This window comes from Pelecanus crispus, chromosome 21, assembly GCF_030463565.1.
Source record: "Pelecanus crispus isolate bPelCri1 chromosome 21, bPelCri1.pri, whole genome shotgun sequence".
NCBI lineage: Eukaryota > Metazoa > Chordata > Aves > Pelecaniformes > Pelecanidae > Pelecanus > Pelecanus crispus.
Window position 1 is genome coordinate 5,481,817 of NC_134663.1, and position 14,680 is coordinate 5,496,496.

General features: G+C 53.7%; 1 protein-coding gene across 3 annotated transcripts; it reads right to left on the bottom strand.

Moving 5' to 3' along the window:
• Window positions 1-1,082: 1,082 nt before the first annotated feature.
• On the bottom strand, window positions 1,083-14,341 carry STAMBP (STAM binding protein). Of its 3 annotated transcripts, none has more exons than XM_075724020.1 (10): window positions 14,244-14,341; window positions 12,091-12,331; window positions 7,380-7,455; window positions 6,640-6,735; window positions 5,566-5,941; window positions 4,741-4,865; window positions 3,687-3,824; window positions 2,378-2,490; window positions 1,832-1,931; window positions 1,083-1,390 (listed from the first exon to the last, which is right to left on the bottom strand). In XM_075724020.1, the coding sequence occupies exons 2-10, from the start codon at window positions 12,303-12,305 to the stop codon at window positions 1,334-1,336; spliced, it is 1,296 nt and encodes a 431-aa protein (XP_075580135.1). In that variant the 5' UTR covers window positions 12,306-12,331; window positions 14,244-14,341; the 3' UTR covers window positions 1,083-1,333. The 3 variants fall into 3 exon arrangements, with proteins under 3 accessions (XP_075580135.1, XP_075580136.1, XP_009480715.2); XM_075724021.1 differs by lacking the exon at window positions 14,244-14,341 and adding an exon at window positions 12,769-13,432; XM_009482440.2 differs by lacking the exon at window positions 14,244-14,341 and having other exon boundaries at window positions 12,091-12,756.
• Window positions 14,342-14,680: the final 339 nt, after the last annotated feature.

The window sequence follows — 14,680 nt, forward strand, 5'->3', positions numbered from 1 at the left end:
AAGATAATAGGATCCGTCTGTGTTAAACTGTACACCCAAGAAATCTGCATGTAGAAGTACAAGGACATGACATATAGAACACATATGTATGCATGCCAGGTGGGAAGGCGACTCCAGCCTTGGCTGCACAGCCATGTGCTGATCATCACAGCATCCTGCCAGAGGATGTGGAGATGTGGTGGATCACGCTCAGCCCTTTGAGGCCAGATGCCTTCCACCTTTCAATGCCGCTTCTTCCCTTTCAACGGCGGCAGACGCGAGGGCGGACGCTCGGCACGGATAGCGCAGGGAAGGAAAAAAAAATCGCTGCTTGGCATCCGAGGAGAGTAATTGGGAGGAGGTCCCCGGCTGGTGTACCGCATAACGGCGACGTCACGGAGCGCTCGTTTTTGGCAAGGACACACTTCATACTGCTTTGAGCAGCGCAGAGGCAATTGGGGGCGGTGATCTTTGAGGATCGAAGCAGCACAAGCTGCCGGAGTCCCGTCTCAGAGAGGCGATGGCCTTGCAGAGCCTTCACACGACAGCGCTGCAGCCAGGAGACCGAGAGCCTCCTCCACGGTAACACCAGCAACCCAAGCCCAACCCAAGCCCTTTCCGGGCGGTCCAAGGGCCGGAGCGAATCCCCCATCCAGGCAAAGGAATCAAGTCAGCAGACACCCCCCCGCACTGCTGAAACGGAGCAGCTCGTGCAAAGCAGTGCCGCACCCAGGCACCTTCTCCCCCAAAACGCTCAAACAGGGGTTCCCAAAGGAGGTCGGGCCCCTTCTTACCTCACCGGGCAAAGACCTGCATACCAGCAAGCAGGACTTGCTCCGGCTCAGCGGCGATAAGCTCTTGCATGGGGTGAGAGGGCTTAGGAAGGTTTAACCTTAAACTATAGCAGAGGCTCATCTACTCCAGCCAGCTGCGCTGAGACCACAACCACCCAGAGGGAGAGGCAAAACAAAGCACGGGTTAATTTGGGCAAGTCCCACTTTGGAAAGCACTTGAAGAGGTTTCCACACCTCATGGTTGCAGCAAATCACGAGGAACCCCCCTCGAGAAGCCATAGATTAGAGTATTAAACAACTGCTTCAGTGTTAGCTTCTGTCTTTGAATTTCCAGTTAGCTTTTCCCCACACCCTGAACCTCAGCACCACTTTCCCAGCCTGACGCCAGGCACTGAGGTTTCACGTGCTCCCACTGAGGTCAGGATGCCGATTTCACCGCGATTATTGGGGGATGAAGGGGAAGGATCACTACACGGTAGAAATCATCTGCTACAGGAGGAAAAAAAAAAATTCCCTAGGCCTAGAAGGTAGGTAGATGGTTTTGTGTTGAGGCAAGAGGCCTATCGGAGATCCATCAGGACCACGTCTCTCTCGACTACTGACACATGATTGCAGGTCTGGAAGAGAGGGGAAGAGAAAGAGGGGACAGGGGGTTATTCCGATGCTCCCACAGCTCAGGTGAGTCCCCTCTACCTCCTGACACAACCTGCACCCAGCATCCTTTGCAGAACAGCCCTCTCTGGCCCAGAACTAGTGCCTGCCCAGTGCCACACAGAGACCCTAGCAGGAACAAATATTAATATTTCTCTCAAATACAAGCCTTTGCCGCTGCCTTGACCGGCTTCTGCAGAGAAGTGCCCTGCATCACACCTCCAACACATGCTAACAAGTTCGAAAGCTTTCGCATCTGAACTCGAGGAAGAGACAAGCCCCTGCCAGGCTGACCCTTCTGTCCTGGGTCACAGCCTAGCACCTCGACACAGATATAAATTCAAGTGAAGCATCCAGTACGCTGACTCACGGTCCTACAGCCCCCACTGCCTCGTGGGGTGACTTACAGTGAAGAGAGGAGGCTCTTTGGAGTGCGGGTGGAATCCTTTCTGCCGGCAGGAAGAGATCTCCTCCAGGCCATGCTCTGTCAGCTTGAAAAACCCCGTCCTAGAGGAAATAAACACGAGCTCCGTGTAGCTCAAGCTTCTGCAAATAGAAGCACCTCCTTTTGTGTCTGAAGGAGCACGCTTGAGTCTGCTCGTCTCGCGTGAGAACGGCACGCTGTGGGACGCTCCTCTGCCCGGGACACTCCTCTCCCCAGCTCTGCGGCTGCAAACTGGTCTCTTTTCATGGGTGGGCAACCACGGCCCAGATATGCCCCCCCAAAACCAGCTCAGAAGAGCTGTGAAATCACACGTGCTCTTCCAGCCTCTTTTGGTAAAACTTTCATTGTGTGACTTGACATTTTATTCCACACCAGGAATCCGACAGAGAAAAGGTCACGGTAAACAAGCCTTTGATACCTTCTGAAGAGACTAGACCTCCTGCCCAACCTTTTGGTTGGGCAGCACAGGCAGAGGGAAAGGCCTTACCTACCCCACATCCATACTCACTCCTGGTATTTTGGAGAACACACGATAGCGATGGATTCTGGCAACATCATCTGGTAGGAGCAGTGCGTGTGCAAGTCGACGCTGGAGAGGAAGGCTGTCTGCGTGGGGTGAGTCTGAAACACAAGGCAACAGAAAAGAGAGGAAGTTACAGCAGGGTCAGAGGACTTGTCCAAAGGGACCACGTCTGCTACGAGAAGGTTGTAACAGAGAAGAGAGACAGCTCCTCGGATGGCACAGAGGACATGCTTGCACACTGAAAATGGTTTTGGACTGCCCCAACCCAAAACATCTGCTCCTCTTTTCCATTTAGAGTAAATACAGGAGCTCTACATTTCTGGCCATATCCCATGGAAAGTCACACTTGTAAGGCACAACGCTGTCCTTGCTTTCATGCACACCTCCCCACAGGGCACTCCACACGTTTCTGAAGTGCTGCTACCCCTGGGGCACAGCATCACCAGGCACTAACACACTGCCAAGGTACTTCAAGATACCGCATTCCGCCAAGACAGCCAAGGGTTGTACGATCACAGACAACCACCACCTTACCCAACTCCGGCTGACAGCTAGATTTCACAGCCCCACTCTTGCCGAAAGGTCTTTCCCCTTTCGCTTGTTAGGTTTTCGTTGCCAAGACCAGCAGAAAGGTCAAAGGGATTCTTGAGGGTCCCTGGATATTGCAGGGCCATCACTGAAGAGTTAACACCAAAAACAGAGACCCCGCACATATCGGGCACACACAGCAGGCATTTATTTGTCAAAGCCTGTGAGGCAGCTGCTGCTTTCAAGAGATTCCTCAGCAGCACCAAACATTTTGCTTGGCACCAATCCAACTGCCAAAGGCTCCACGGGGACAGGCAGCAGGGCAGTGCTGAAGCCAGCGGAGGAATCTGGAACTGGCACATCCCGTGGCAGAGCAGCACACAGCTGTCTGCGAAAAGCAGCGCTACTGCGGGGACGCATCACGGGAGAGGCCCTGCGCTGACAGCAGGAGCTCGGGATGCCCCGACAGTGCCTCGGGAGTCGGCTTTTAGCTGGATGAAACATGAGCTTCATGCCCAATATCCCACTCTCAAAGGGCCTGATGCTTTAGAAAGGGACCCAGACTCAAAACAGGCCTGGATTTCTGCAGTAGCATTGAGTAGTGACTGAGACTGCACCAGAGGGAGAAATCCAACTGCATGATGCTGCCTGCTCCATGCCATCTCCTCCAGTAAATTCTCCTCCGCCAGCCCTGCTCCACGCACCCCTTTCCCTCCTGGCTGAATGCAAGGCCAGTTGGGAAGTGAAACAGGAATGAGAGACTCACGTGGATCCAGCCTAGTGTAACAAGGCCATGCTGATCCTGGATCATGAAGAGCTCCTCCTCATTCTCCGTGTTGCAATAATCGGGGCCTCCGTACTGCTTGGGAACAATGACGTGGGTTATGGTGAACTCGTTCCTCATCTGCAAGGCAGCACAGGGAGGCTGTTACCCACTGGGCACCCCCCAGGCAGGAAACACTGCTGCCGCCCACTGGTGCAAAGGTAATTTCTTAAGCTTTGGGAACACGGTACTTCTGCATCCATCGCTCAGGGGCCCAGCCAGGGGAACAGCAGGTCTGGAAACAAGCCCACAGATGCATCTACTGTCCGTTTACAGGTCACAGAAATAGTAACTGCAAGGTACTGACAAAGGAGTCGCAGGATTTTCTGAGTCTGAGCATGACCCACGGCTTTCCATTTCATTTTCCCTGCCGTGCAGAGCACCCACGAGAGCACTCACTAGGAGACAATGCCTCACAATTAAATTATCACAAAGTGCCTGGAAGCAGCTGGATTGCAGAAAGTTGCTACATCAAGCAACTTCATTTCAAAGCAAACTTCTGCAAGCAAAGCAGCCCCAGGCGACTCAGGGGGACAGGCTGGAGCTGCCAATAGAAACCTGTGCACACAAACTCTTTGGGGGAGAACTAACTGTCTCCAGTCGGTGTTTGCACAGCCTTGTCTTGGTGAGGGTTCTAGTTCACAGCTGGGACCCCTCAGTCCTGCTGGTACCCAAAGGACAGGTCACCGGAGCTGCCTGTCACGGCAACGTGGGAGTACCCAGCAGAGAGTCTTCAACAGGAGAGAGGAAGCCAAACACCCATAGGGACTTGGGGGCCAGCACCTCATTCAGTGTGAGGAAATCCTAATGTTAAAGGGAGGAAAAGGAGAGGCAGATCATCCCTAACACTCACACAAAACCCTAGTCATCAGCGAAACTGCACTACAGCCTTCCATGGCGAAAAACAGGATCCTCTCGCCATTTTCAAAGCTATTGCACGCCCTGACAAAAAGCCCCTGCGCCAATTCCAGGGTCTTAATTAGGATTACCACCTTACCAGCTTACCGCAGAGGATCCCACATGTCTCCACACCCCGGACCGTGTTGGCATCAGCCAGCTGGAGGAATTTCTGGCAGAGCTCCCTAGGGACGATGACCTGGCGAAGGACGTCCATGCTTGTATCTGTGGGGAGAATGGAAGCACAATGAGCAAGGACAGTCAGGAATGCTGGAGAAATGTTCCCTCAGGTCAGGATCTGAAGGGACTAGACTGGGTAAATCCAGCCTGGAAACGTTAACTGCTCTCATGTCTACCCTTACAACAGCAGTCACAGATAAACGAAGTCACTGTGACACTTCATACAGGACACTCACGACCTCTTTCAAAACGGGGACACTTATGAGAGAAAGAGACCTGTAGCAGTGTGTCAAACCCCAAGTATTTTGTTAAAGAACATGAAACCACACTTACAAAATGTCATTTAAGTAACATGTGTCACTGGGCAAGAACCAGTCACTTGGAAGCATCCGAGTCAGTATTTTGGAGCCGTATTTGGCAGAAGAGGAGAATTCGATCAGCCTAGCCAAGAACTAAATCCCAATCTCCAACAAGTATTTGGATCTAGGAAAGCCAAATAGGCTGTAGACTCTAGATCAGCAGAGAGACTGGGCTGGGGAAATGCGGGGGGCCGATTCCCAAGAGAAGACAGCTCTCCCCAGCCCTGCAAAGCTCTGCTGGACAATGGGGAGAACATCCAGTGACTTGGAAGGCCAAACCCCCAGAAGGGATGGAGCCATGATCAGATACTTCCAAGAGCCTTCCAGGCAAATCGGCTCCTCGGCCGTGTTTGGCTAGGGAGAAGGGTGCACTGAGAGGTACTAACTGTTTTCCGTGCTCCCCAAAGCGCTAGGTTTCAAAGATCTGTCCACAACAGGAGGTTTGGATGAGACAGTCCCCGCTGACGGACTTGCAGGGTGAACTGGAGAGATGGGAACCTTCGGGATTAAATCAGTTGGAGGCTTTTCTACGCCAGGGATGAGGGGTCCGTCCAGAGACTCAGGACTCGACTCTGGCTTTCCAAATTCCTGCACTATCCTTAGACGTTCCTTCTCCAGCTCCTGTCGTCGAATCATCTCCTCAAAGGCATGAAACTGCTCTTGCTCTGCCTGCTGCTGCTTCATCAGGGCTACCCGATTTCTCTCCTCTTCCAGCTGCTGCTGCAAAGCCAAATTGCGTGCAAATTCCTCTTCCTCCTCCTTCTGCAAGGAGAAATATGCCAAGGGACATCAGCAGACAGGGGAACACTAGCCCGAGGCAGAATACGAAGCCTATGCACTGCAGACCCTCAGCAATCCCAGACTACTTCTAGGCAGGTAACCAGTGAACAGCACTCCCTGCAAGGAAGCTGCAGCTTGCAAAACAGAGATCCGTACTTCCATCAGGAGAGCCAGCTAGATCAGGGCAGTAAACTGCTGCCTTACCCTCCCTCTTCCACAGAAATATAATTCCAGGTTGATTTCCCTCTATCCTATCTCTAAAATTGGACTTGTCCGCAGCAAAACCAACTGCAGAGTTTTCTGCTTTGCCCACAGAACCCCAGATCCTTGCCCATGCTGTTACCAGCTGCCTGCTGAGTTTCTGGATCATAAGACCTAGACCTCGTGTTGAGACAAAGAGAAAAAACAACCAAACAACAGTCCCAGCTCAGACAGCCTCCAGGATGCATGATGAAGAGAGACACAGGGATGCCTGTGACAGGTTCACCTACATACGGCAGCAGACACATCATTGGGACAGCCCTGCGCTGCAGATGATGAGGCTGGACCCTGCAAGCTGGGGCTGCCCAGACTTCACATTTCAGAGCACCCAGGGAGCCCTGGAGACCTGCCCTCTTCCAAACCCTTGGTGGCTGAGGGTCTTCTGGGGAGGCACAGGCCTCCAGTCTCCTCTCACTCACCTTCTGCTCCTTGTACTTAGCATAGTCCTTGGCGTACCTCTTTAATAGCTCCTCCTTGAGCTCTTCAGCTCTGGGGAAGGCTACTTCTTTCAGTTTCTGAAGGGAGGAAACACAGTCATAAGAGTGTGATAGCTCCAAGGCAAGAAAAACAAGACCTGAACAGATGCAAGAATCAACAGACATGTAGCACCCAGAGATTATAAACTTGTTCACGAGGCAGGAAGGGCCGAGCAGCTCCACCACCACTTGCGGACAGGCTGCAGCCAGGCACGTCGTAGCTGGGTGGCACAGACAGCACCGCCAACACCACCGAGCAAGAGCTTAGGCAGCGTTATCCTTTGCTCTTCTGGTCAATGCTGAGCAGAGGAACGGTAGCTACTTGTGGCTGTGAGCCATCTCCAAGGATCCCTGGCAAATCCCCTGAGGACCACCACATTGAGCATCCAGCCACCATGGAAAAGCCATGTGGTCTTTAAAGAGCAGGGAGTTTAACAGGAAAGAAAGGACACCCCAGTGCTCAACAGAAAGTAAACTGGATGGCCACAGCCAGCCCAGCACAAATACAATGGGGTAAGAAGAACCCAAACCATAACTCCCAAGGGGTCAGGACTGCCTGGTCAAGCCAAGGCCTCTCAGCGTTTGTGTGGATCACTCATCCCAGAGCCATGAACACCCAAGATCAAGGACCCCAAAACGTTTCCGACAGCAGCTGTTAAAGATTTGGCAATGTTACTACTTACTTTCATTGTCTCCCTCTTTTCGGGTATGACAGCAGTTTTGTAATCACAGTGCTGCGGCAGCTTCTCAATGAAGAGCCTGTAAACACAGGAGAGAAACTGCGTTTCTGAATCACAGCAGAAAGGGACAGACACAAGATGGTAAGTGGCATTGTGGGGGTACAGCCCATTCCCATCCAGCACTGTCCCCTTGCTCCACCACCTCCCTGGACCCTGTGCTCCCCACAATCAGGATAGTCGCCTGCCTTTCTGCAGGAAACCCTCCGTCATATAACAGCCTTCTGAGCTCTTCATGGCACACAGGAGATCTCGTTCCGTCCCAGGGGAGCACCTCGCATGGGAGATTTTTCTTCCACCTGGACTTTAGAGATGATCCTCAGGGATAAATACATTGGTTTTGAACAGACACATTAATAAGCTGGTCTAAACCACCAAGGACGCTAGTGGTGATTCAGGAAGGTCCCTGGACACCTGCCTACACCTCTGCGAGCATCCAAGGACTCAGCTGACTCAGTGCTCACACCGTCCTTCTGTAGGGGGGAGCAAACGGTTTGTGCAAGAGATGGGGAAATTAACTCAGACCTTGAAAAGAGGAAACTTACAGGTAAGCTAAAAGCAAGTTCACAACATCCCCAGCTGTTGCATCAGGAGCCTTTCGGCTCTGTGGCCCGACCACCCCAGAAGGTCAGGGCAATATTTCAGGCAGCAGGGCTATTTCTGTGCAGATTTCTGGGAGGGAAATCAAGACTGAACTTAACATCACCCTGCTCCCAGCACAACTAGGAACAGGTTAATCTTTGGTTTCTCTACAAACAGGGTAGCTGTTCACTCCCTCCAGGGAGCTCTGCAGGACACAGTGGCGAAGATGCAGAGAAAGACTACTGCAAGCACGAAAACAAGGGAAAAAAGCCCGCAAACATGGGGCAATTCACCCTGGCTCAGCTCTGTGAGGCTCTCCAGGCTTGAAGCATCCCCGAGTTATGTCTGTGAACAAGTCCCCAGCAGCGCACTACCTGACTGCGTGCTCAGGGTGAGCTCATGGCGAGCTTAGCTGGGTCCTCATCTCCTGCAAGTGGAGCTGTGCTTGCTCCGAGTGTCCACAAAGCCTGCAGGCATAACGCAAAAAAAATCCTGGCCTTCTTCATGGATCTTTGCTACGCCGCTTCAGCATCCGAAGGAGGATGCTCTCCAGCTCCTTTAGAGAGCTGCCTTGTGCCCAGGCACAAAGAATAAGGGTAATGAGGACTAGACTGTGCCCCAGGGAGCAGCACAAACAAAGCAAGCAGAGCCAAGCGGGAAAATCTCAGGGGGGACAGAGTGAGAACACTCTTCACACTGAGAAGCCTCTGTGTGTGCAGTAAATAAACTCAGCTGCTTCAAAACCTCAGTCCTCTGGGAAAAGGAAGGACTTTTTGCAACCCCGAACGCTCCCGGTTGCCACAGAGAGCGTGAGGATGCTCTCGCCAGAGACTGCAGGATCAGCACAGCCACGTCACAGCCCAGAGTCACGGAGAAGCCGTTGCTCCATCCGAAACACCCAGCAAGGTCCCTGCTCCCGGCTGGTGGTTGTGAAGTAGGTCACTGTGTCGAGGAGACAAAACAAGGCTGCGATCATTGCCAACAGCTCACAGATTAAAATGGAAGGGATTAACTAAGAAGGATTAAGAGCAGATGCTGGCCTGGGGAAGACGGAAAAACCAGCAGAGACAGCTGGGTTTCCATAAGTCAGGAAGGGGGGGAAAAAGTGGGCAGCAGGACGAGAGGAGGACTCAGGTAGCCAGAGGAAAACTCTGCAGCAAGACCAGGCAGTGGCAGGCTGGGGATGGAGGCAGAGGAAGGGCAGGAACGGTTCACGTTTCCTATCAACAGCCCAGCTGAGGCTTGGCAAGACTGAAACCTGCGGCTCCCATCACCGGGAGTTCTGGGCTTGTTCAAACCTCCGCCTGCTCCCGAGTCCACTATGAGCAGCAGCTGTTTGGCACCGAGCAGCCAGATCACAGGCTATTTTTAAGCACTGCTACAGCACGCATGCCAAGCCGGCATCTCTCCAGTCCCTTACAACACCCCACGCAAAACCCCAGAGCCAATCCTAGCAGCTCGCAGCCACGCAGGCAAACCAGGAGCCGAAACACCACAGAAAATTCATGTCTTTTTTTTTTCCTTTCTTATTTGGCTCTAGTGAAATCAAACCTAGCGTGCCTGATGGCAATTCAAGGAAAACATCCACTCAGATCAATGCAGAAGAAGCTGTTCGAGAAGACAAGCAAGCAGATGTCTTACAAGGTGACAAGACACACGTATTAGAAGTCCAGCCTGGTTATTCTTAGAGATACCTGTGCCGCCCTCCTGCCCACCGTGAGGAGGGCTGGGCAATGGGCTTCATTTCTGCCTGGGAAACAGAGGTGCTGTGCAGCCAAACGACCCGCGCGAGACCGAGTGGGTGGCCGGAGGCCAAGCAGGGAGCTGGCTGCCTCAATGGGAATCTCAGTGCAGATCTGCCTTGAGATTACCCTGGGTCTAGACAAGATTGTCTCAAAACCGATGGCTCTCCAAATCGAGCACCACAACACAGAGCTCATCGTGTAATTCAGGCCTCAGGATCACCCTTGGGGAGTGCTGTATAGGGAAATAAAGAGAAATCCAGCTTCCCAAAGCCACATAGACCACACCTCGCTCCCAAGGACGATGCGCTCACTCCCACCAAACACACCAAGCTAAAAGCCTCTCACGCCCTTCCCAGGGCTGGAGTCCTTCCCTTCCTGAAGGCACAGCCTGATGCGGAAAGCGCTGGCACTAGGCCATACGCTCGGGCACGCAGCTGGGCTCTGAGGAAGGACAGCCCCAGCACTGACTGCAGATGTGGGCTGCAGCACTAGGGGAAGAATTTGGGTCCCATTTCTAGAAAGGGGAGAGCGGAGCAAGTCCCATGAGAGGCTGCAATTACCAGTGCCCCGCTCTTGCCTTCTGGATCACGCCCTTGGGGAAGGACATCTAGAAAACATTTTGTCAAGCCTACCGCTTGAGCTACAGCTTCGCATCTTCATTTAAAGAAATGAGACAGTGACATTAAATTCATATCTTCGGACAATCCAGGACAGAAGTTCATATTCATCAGCACTGGAGAAATCACACCACTGAGGGAAAGTTTTTTCACCTTCCTGGCAGCCCAGCAGCCAGGCTACCGTAAATGCCACGAACATTTGAAAGCTGCTAGAGAGAAAATACCCCAGCACCTATCATTGCTGTAATGAAACAGCAAAGGTGCTTTTAGTTCATTTGTTTAGTTAAAGAGTTTCTCCTTCGGCTACGTAACCAGCCTGGAAACCTTCCCAAGGGTTTTACACTTCCCATCTCACTGTGCAGCCTCCCAGGGCACCCGCTACGATGCCCATAAAAGCTCAGGAAGTGCAAGGCGGGAAGAAAAGCTAATGAAAGAAAAATGCGTTGGATTTAAGGGGCAGGAACCCCGCACATGGGGGCAGGGAGAGAAAATGCCCACAGAGATGCCAACAACATTCTGGGTAAGCGGGCAGCGTCGGCACAGCAGAGACCATATCAGAGTGGCACTGGGCAGAAGCAGGAGGGACAGGGTTTTGGCCAAAAAATCCACAGGAACAGGACACTCCGCCACTGGGATATTTTCTGAGGATGACAGTTTTCAGCCCTTTAAACAGCGCCAGGCCTGTGCCTGTTTGATCCACTCGTACTGCAGGCTGCTCAGACACGATCCAGACCTGACATCACATCACCGCGTTAGCACGGCATAGGCTCTGGCTCAGCAGGGACAGCAGCGGGGTTTCAGACCCAAGATGGCTCATTTCTGGCCAGCTGCAGAGGTGACGGCAAGAATATGTGGCTCTGCACTTGTCTACACGGAACGTAGACCCTACAGCTGAGACACCAAACAGGGTGTTGGCTGGGTTTAGATATGATCTGGGGCTTTCTAAAAGGGTGCTCAGTACCCAAGAAACTCACCAGTTGATTGGGATCAGGTTCTTTGGACCCAGGACTCTTCCCCACGTCCCTCCCAAGAAGGGCTTGGGCATATGCATGTGTGTTTGGGAGGGGGCATAAAACTGAGACATAAAACTAAACCTACAGCTGGTCCCTGCACCTGAAGGAGGAACTCGCTGCCTGCTGTAAAGGGCTGTAGTAACTTATGTGTAAAGCAGGCTCCTCCTCCAAAGCCGGTTTGTTAGAGAAACCACCAACCAGCCTACATCCTTTGAGGTAGATACTCGATACCGAGATCCTTGACCACAGATCCTTGCCAATCCATAGGACAGCACGGCCAACCTAGCGACAATCGAGGCCAATCTAGCCACTCTGCAGTGATAAAACACCAGGAAGCTTCCACACACAGGGAGCCAAAACCTCCCTCCTGCTGACAGCAGTCTCCACTTGCAGAGGGACAGAGAAATCCAGGATCAGCCTGGTTTCAAAGGCAACTTTTACAAACCTCCTGCAAAGAGGTGAGCGGCGTTTGTGGGCTAGCGCCTCACACCGTTACGACATCTCCTACTCAGTCTAACCAGCTGTATCCTCACCTCTGCGGTAACCGAAATTCAAAAAGAGCAGAGCTCTGCAGAGAACCCAGTTCTTCCAGCTCAGCAAGGCCTCACAGTGTTTAGACACGCTCCAAATACGCAACACCAAACCCACAACCCCTTGTATCAGCACGGGTTACTTGCAAAAGCAGCAATGTTGCTCTTACGTGATATATTTGTTGTACAAAATAAAGGCATGCTCGATATTGCCTTCCTCCGAGTAAACGGTGGCCATGCGGAGGATTTCCACTCCGGAGCGGTAGTAACGTCGCGGTGGGACATCCTCGTTCACTTCCACAGCGCTTCCCACCTGGATCAGTCTTCGGACTCGCTCCTCTGGCGGGAGGCTGATGTCGGTGTGGTTGGGCATAACAACACACATCAAAGCTGCCGTGAGGCTGACGAACTCTGCGGTGGGAGGAAAGTCAAGTGCATCAAAACCAATGTAAACCAGGTAACTCATCCAGTTTCCTCAGGACTGTCTTTCCTCAATAGAAATCATCCCCCCTCAGCAGAAAAGCATTTAATACATGGGCCAAGTTAGGTCCTGAGAGAGGAATCTGGGAGAAGCCCAGCTCTTTTTGGGCACAGCGCTTGGATTTACCTTTACGGCTCAAAAAGCAGCCACAAATTCAAGATCAGTCCTCAGCAATTGATTTCAAACTAGGGTCTGGCCCACCCAAATCCTACCAACGATAGCGCTTCCTTCCCAATTGTCTCTCCACGCAACAAAACTAGTGCCGGTCACTAGTCTGAGGGGAGAAGGCCAAAGCATTTCATTCAGACTTGAGCAGAAGCAGCTTTACACAGTGTTTCAACGCTGCAGCGTTCACCATTTTGCTTACACAGCAGTGAGAAGAGGACGGAGCCAAAGGCCATCCTTCCAGCCGCTGCTGCTCAGCAGATCCGTCCCAACCCAACAAGCTCGATCCCAAATTGCTCTCGCCTGGGCACAGTCGCAATCCCTCTTCTCCCCTGTGCTGCGGGAGGCACACCCGTCGCCCCAGGAATGCACCTCGACCTGATCCGTGCGTCTGCCTCCCGCTTGGCTCCAACAAACCCCTTCTCCCTCACAGCCCTAAGGCACAAGCTGGTCAATTCAAAGCTGACGAAGCACCGAGACTGTTTGAGGGGCAGCGAGCCCAGAAACTCTCCACAATGCTCTTCCCCCACACCCAAAGCAGTTTTCCCCTGGAAAAGCCACTCCGGACCAGCATAAGGGTTAAACTCCCTATGAAATCACAGCGCTGAATCCAGAGCACTTCGCAAGCCTTCCAACAACGTGACTGCCACACGCATGACATCACGATTTACTGCGGCTCCTTCCTAAACGGGCAAGTGTCCTGAGCTGAGCTAAGTACCACCTGAGGATCCCGAGCAATGGAGGAGTTGCCTTTCCGGGGTTATCTTGGAGCAGAAGCCCCTTTTTAGGGCAGGCAGGCCCACATTTCTCAGCCCACATCCTGGAGGGGCCTCCACAGGCCTCTTGCCATAAATAAGAACTGTGGGATTCGGTGCTGCCAGAGGCTGCTGTGCCAAAGCGCTCACTTATGGGGTGCGACAGAGCCACAGCTCAGGGGGGGCTTCAGCTTCTCCTCCTCACTGGTGCTTCTACCAGGGGCGTGGGTTCAGTTGCTCCTCCAAGGCAGAGCTCCCGGTCACCTCCCCAAACCAAAGACCCCTGGCAAGTTCCACAGTCCTTCTCCCCCAAGGAAGAAGAGACACCACTCACGCACCGTAACTACCGCTGTCCCCAACCCAGAGCTCCCCCTCTAATTCCTGCAGCACCCCTCAAGATAAAGTGCCCAAACCACCCCCTCCCCCCCCCAAGCTGCTGGCGCCCAAACTACAGACATTCCTCCCCCCCAGCCATTGCCCCCGGAGAGAGGAAGCCCCTTCCTCACCAAATCAGAGCCCTCCAGAACTCCCACAGCCCCTTCCCTGCAAGGGAGAGCAGAGGAGCCCCCCAGCACTGCCCGTCCCTCCCAGAACCGCCTGTCCTTGCCATTCCCCTCTAAAAAAGTATACAGGATCCCCCAGCCAAACCTCCCACGGGCTCCCAGCCCTCGACAACAGAGCAAGGGGAGCCCCACCGGGTCCCCCTTCCTAAGGGGAAAGACACGCACAGCCAGAGCCCCCTGACCGGAGCCCCACGAAGGGAACCCCGAGATGAGATCCCCCCGAACCGGAGCCCGCCTGGCCCGGCCCCCCAGCAGAGGAAGGGCCCCCCCAGCCTCCCAAGCCGCCTCCCCGCCAGGCCCTGGCCCCTTAAGCGAGGAGGGGCCCGCCCGCAGCCCCAGCGCCCGGGCCCGGCCCTGACCTGCCGCCGCCTCCCCTCAGCGCTTCCGGGTTCTTGCCGAAACGCCGACACCACCGCCCCGCCTCGCTTCCAGCAGCCAATCAGGAGCCGCCGCAACATCCGGGCACGCCGCAGCCACCTCCCACTTCCGCCCGGCCGAGCGGCAGCTTCCTTCCCCTCAGCGGAAAGCCGGGCGTCACGACGTCAGAGCCCAGCGCTGAACCTTAAAGGGGCAGCTCCCTTCCCGGCTGCACAGCACCGGGCCACCCCGAAAAAACCCGTTCTCACCCCAAAACGGTCCGGTCGCGAGGCCAGAGTCCACCGCCCGACAACCCTCCGCTCGGGTGAGCACGGAAGCTGCGGCGCTCGTCAGGCCCATCCGGGGGGAATAACCGCTCCGCAACTGGGGCTAGAGGTGTACGCACACAGAAATTTACTTGAGCAAAAGTGGGTGAAAA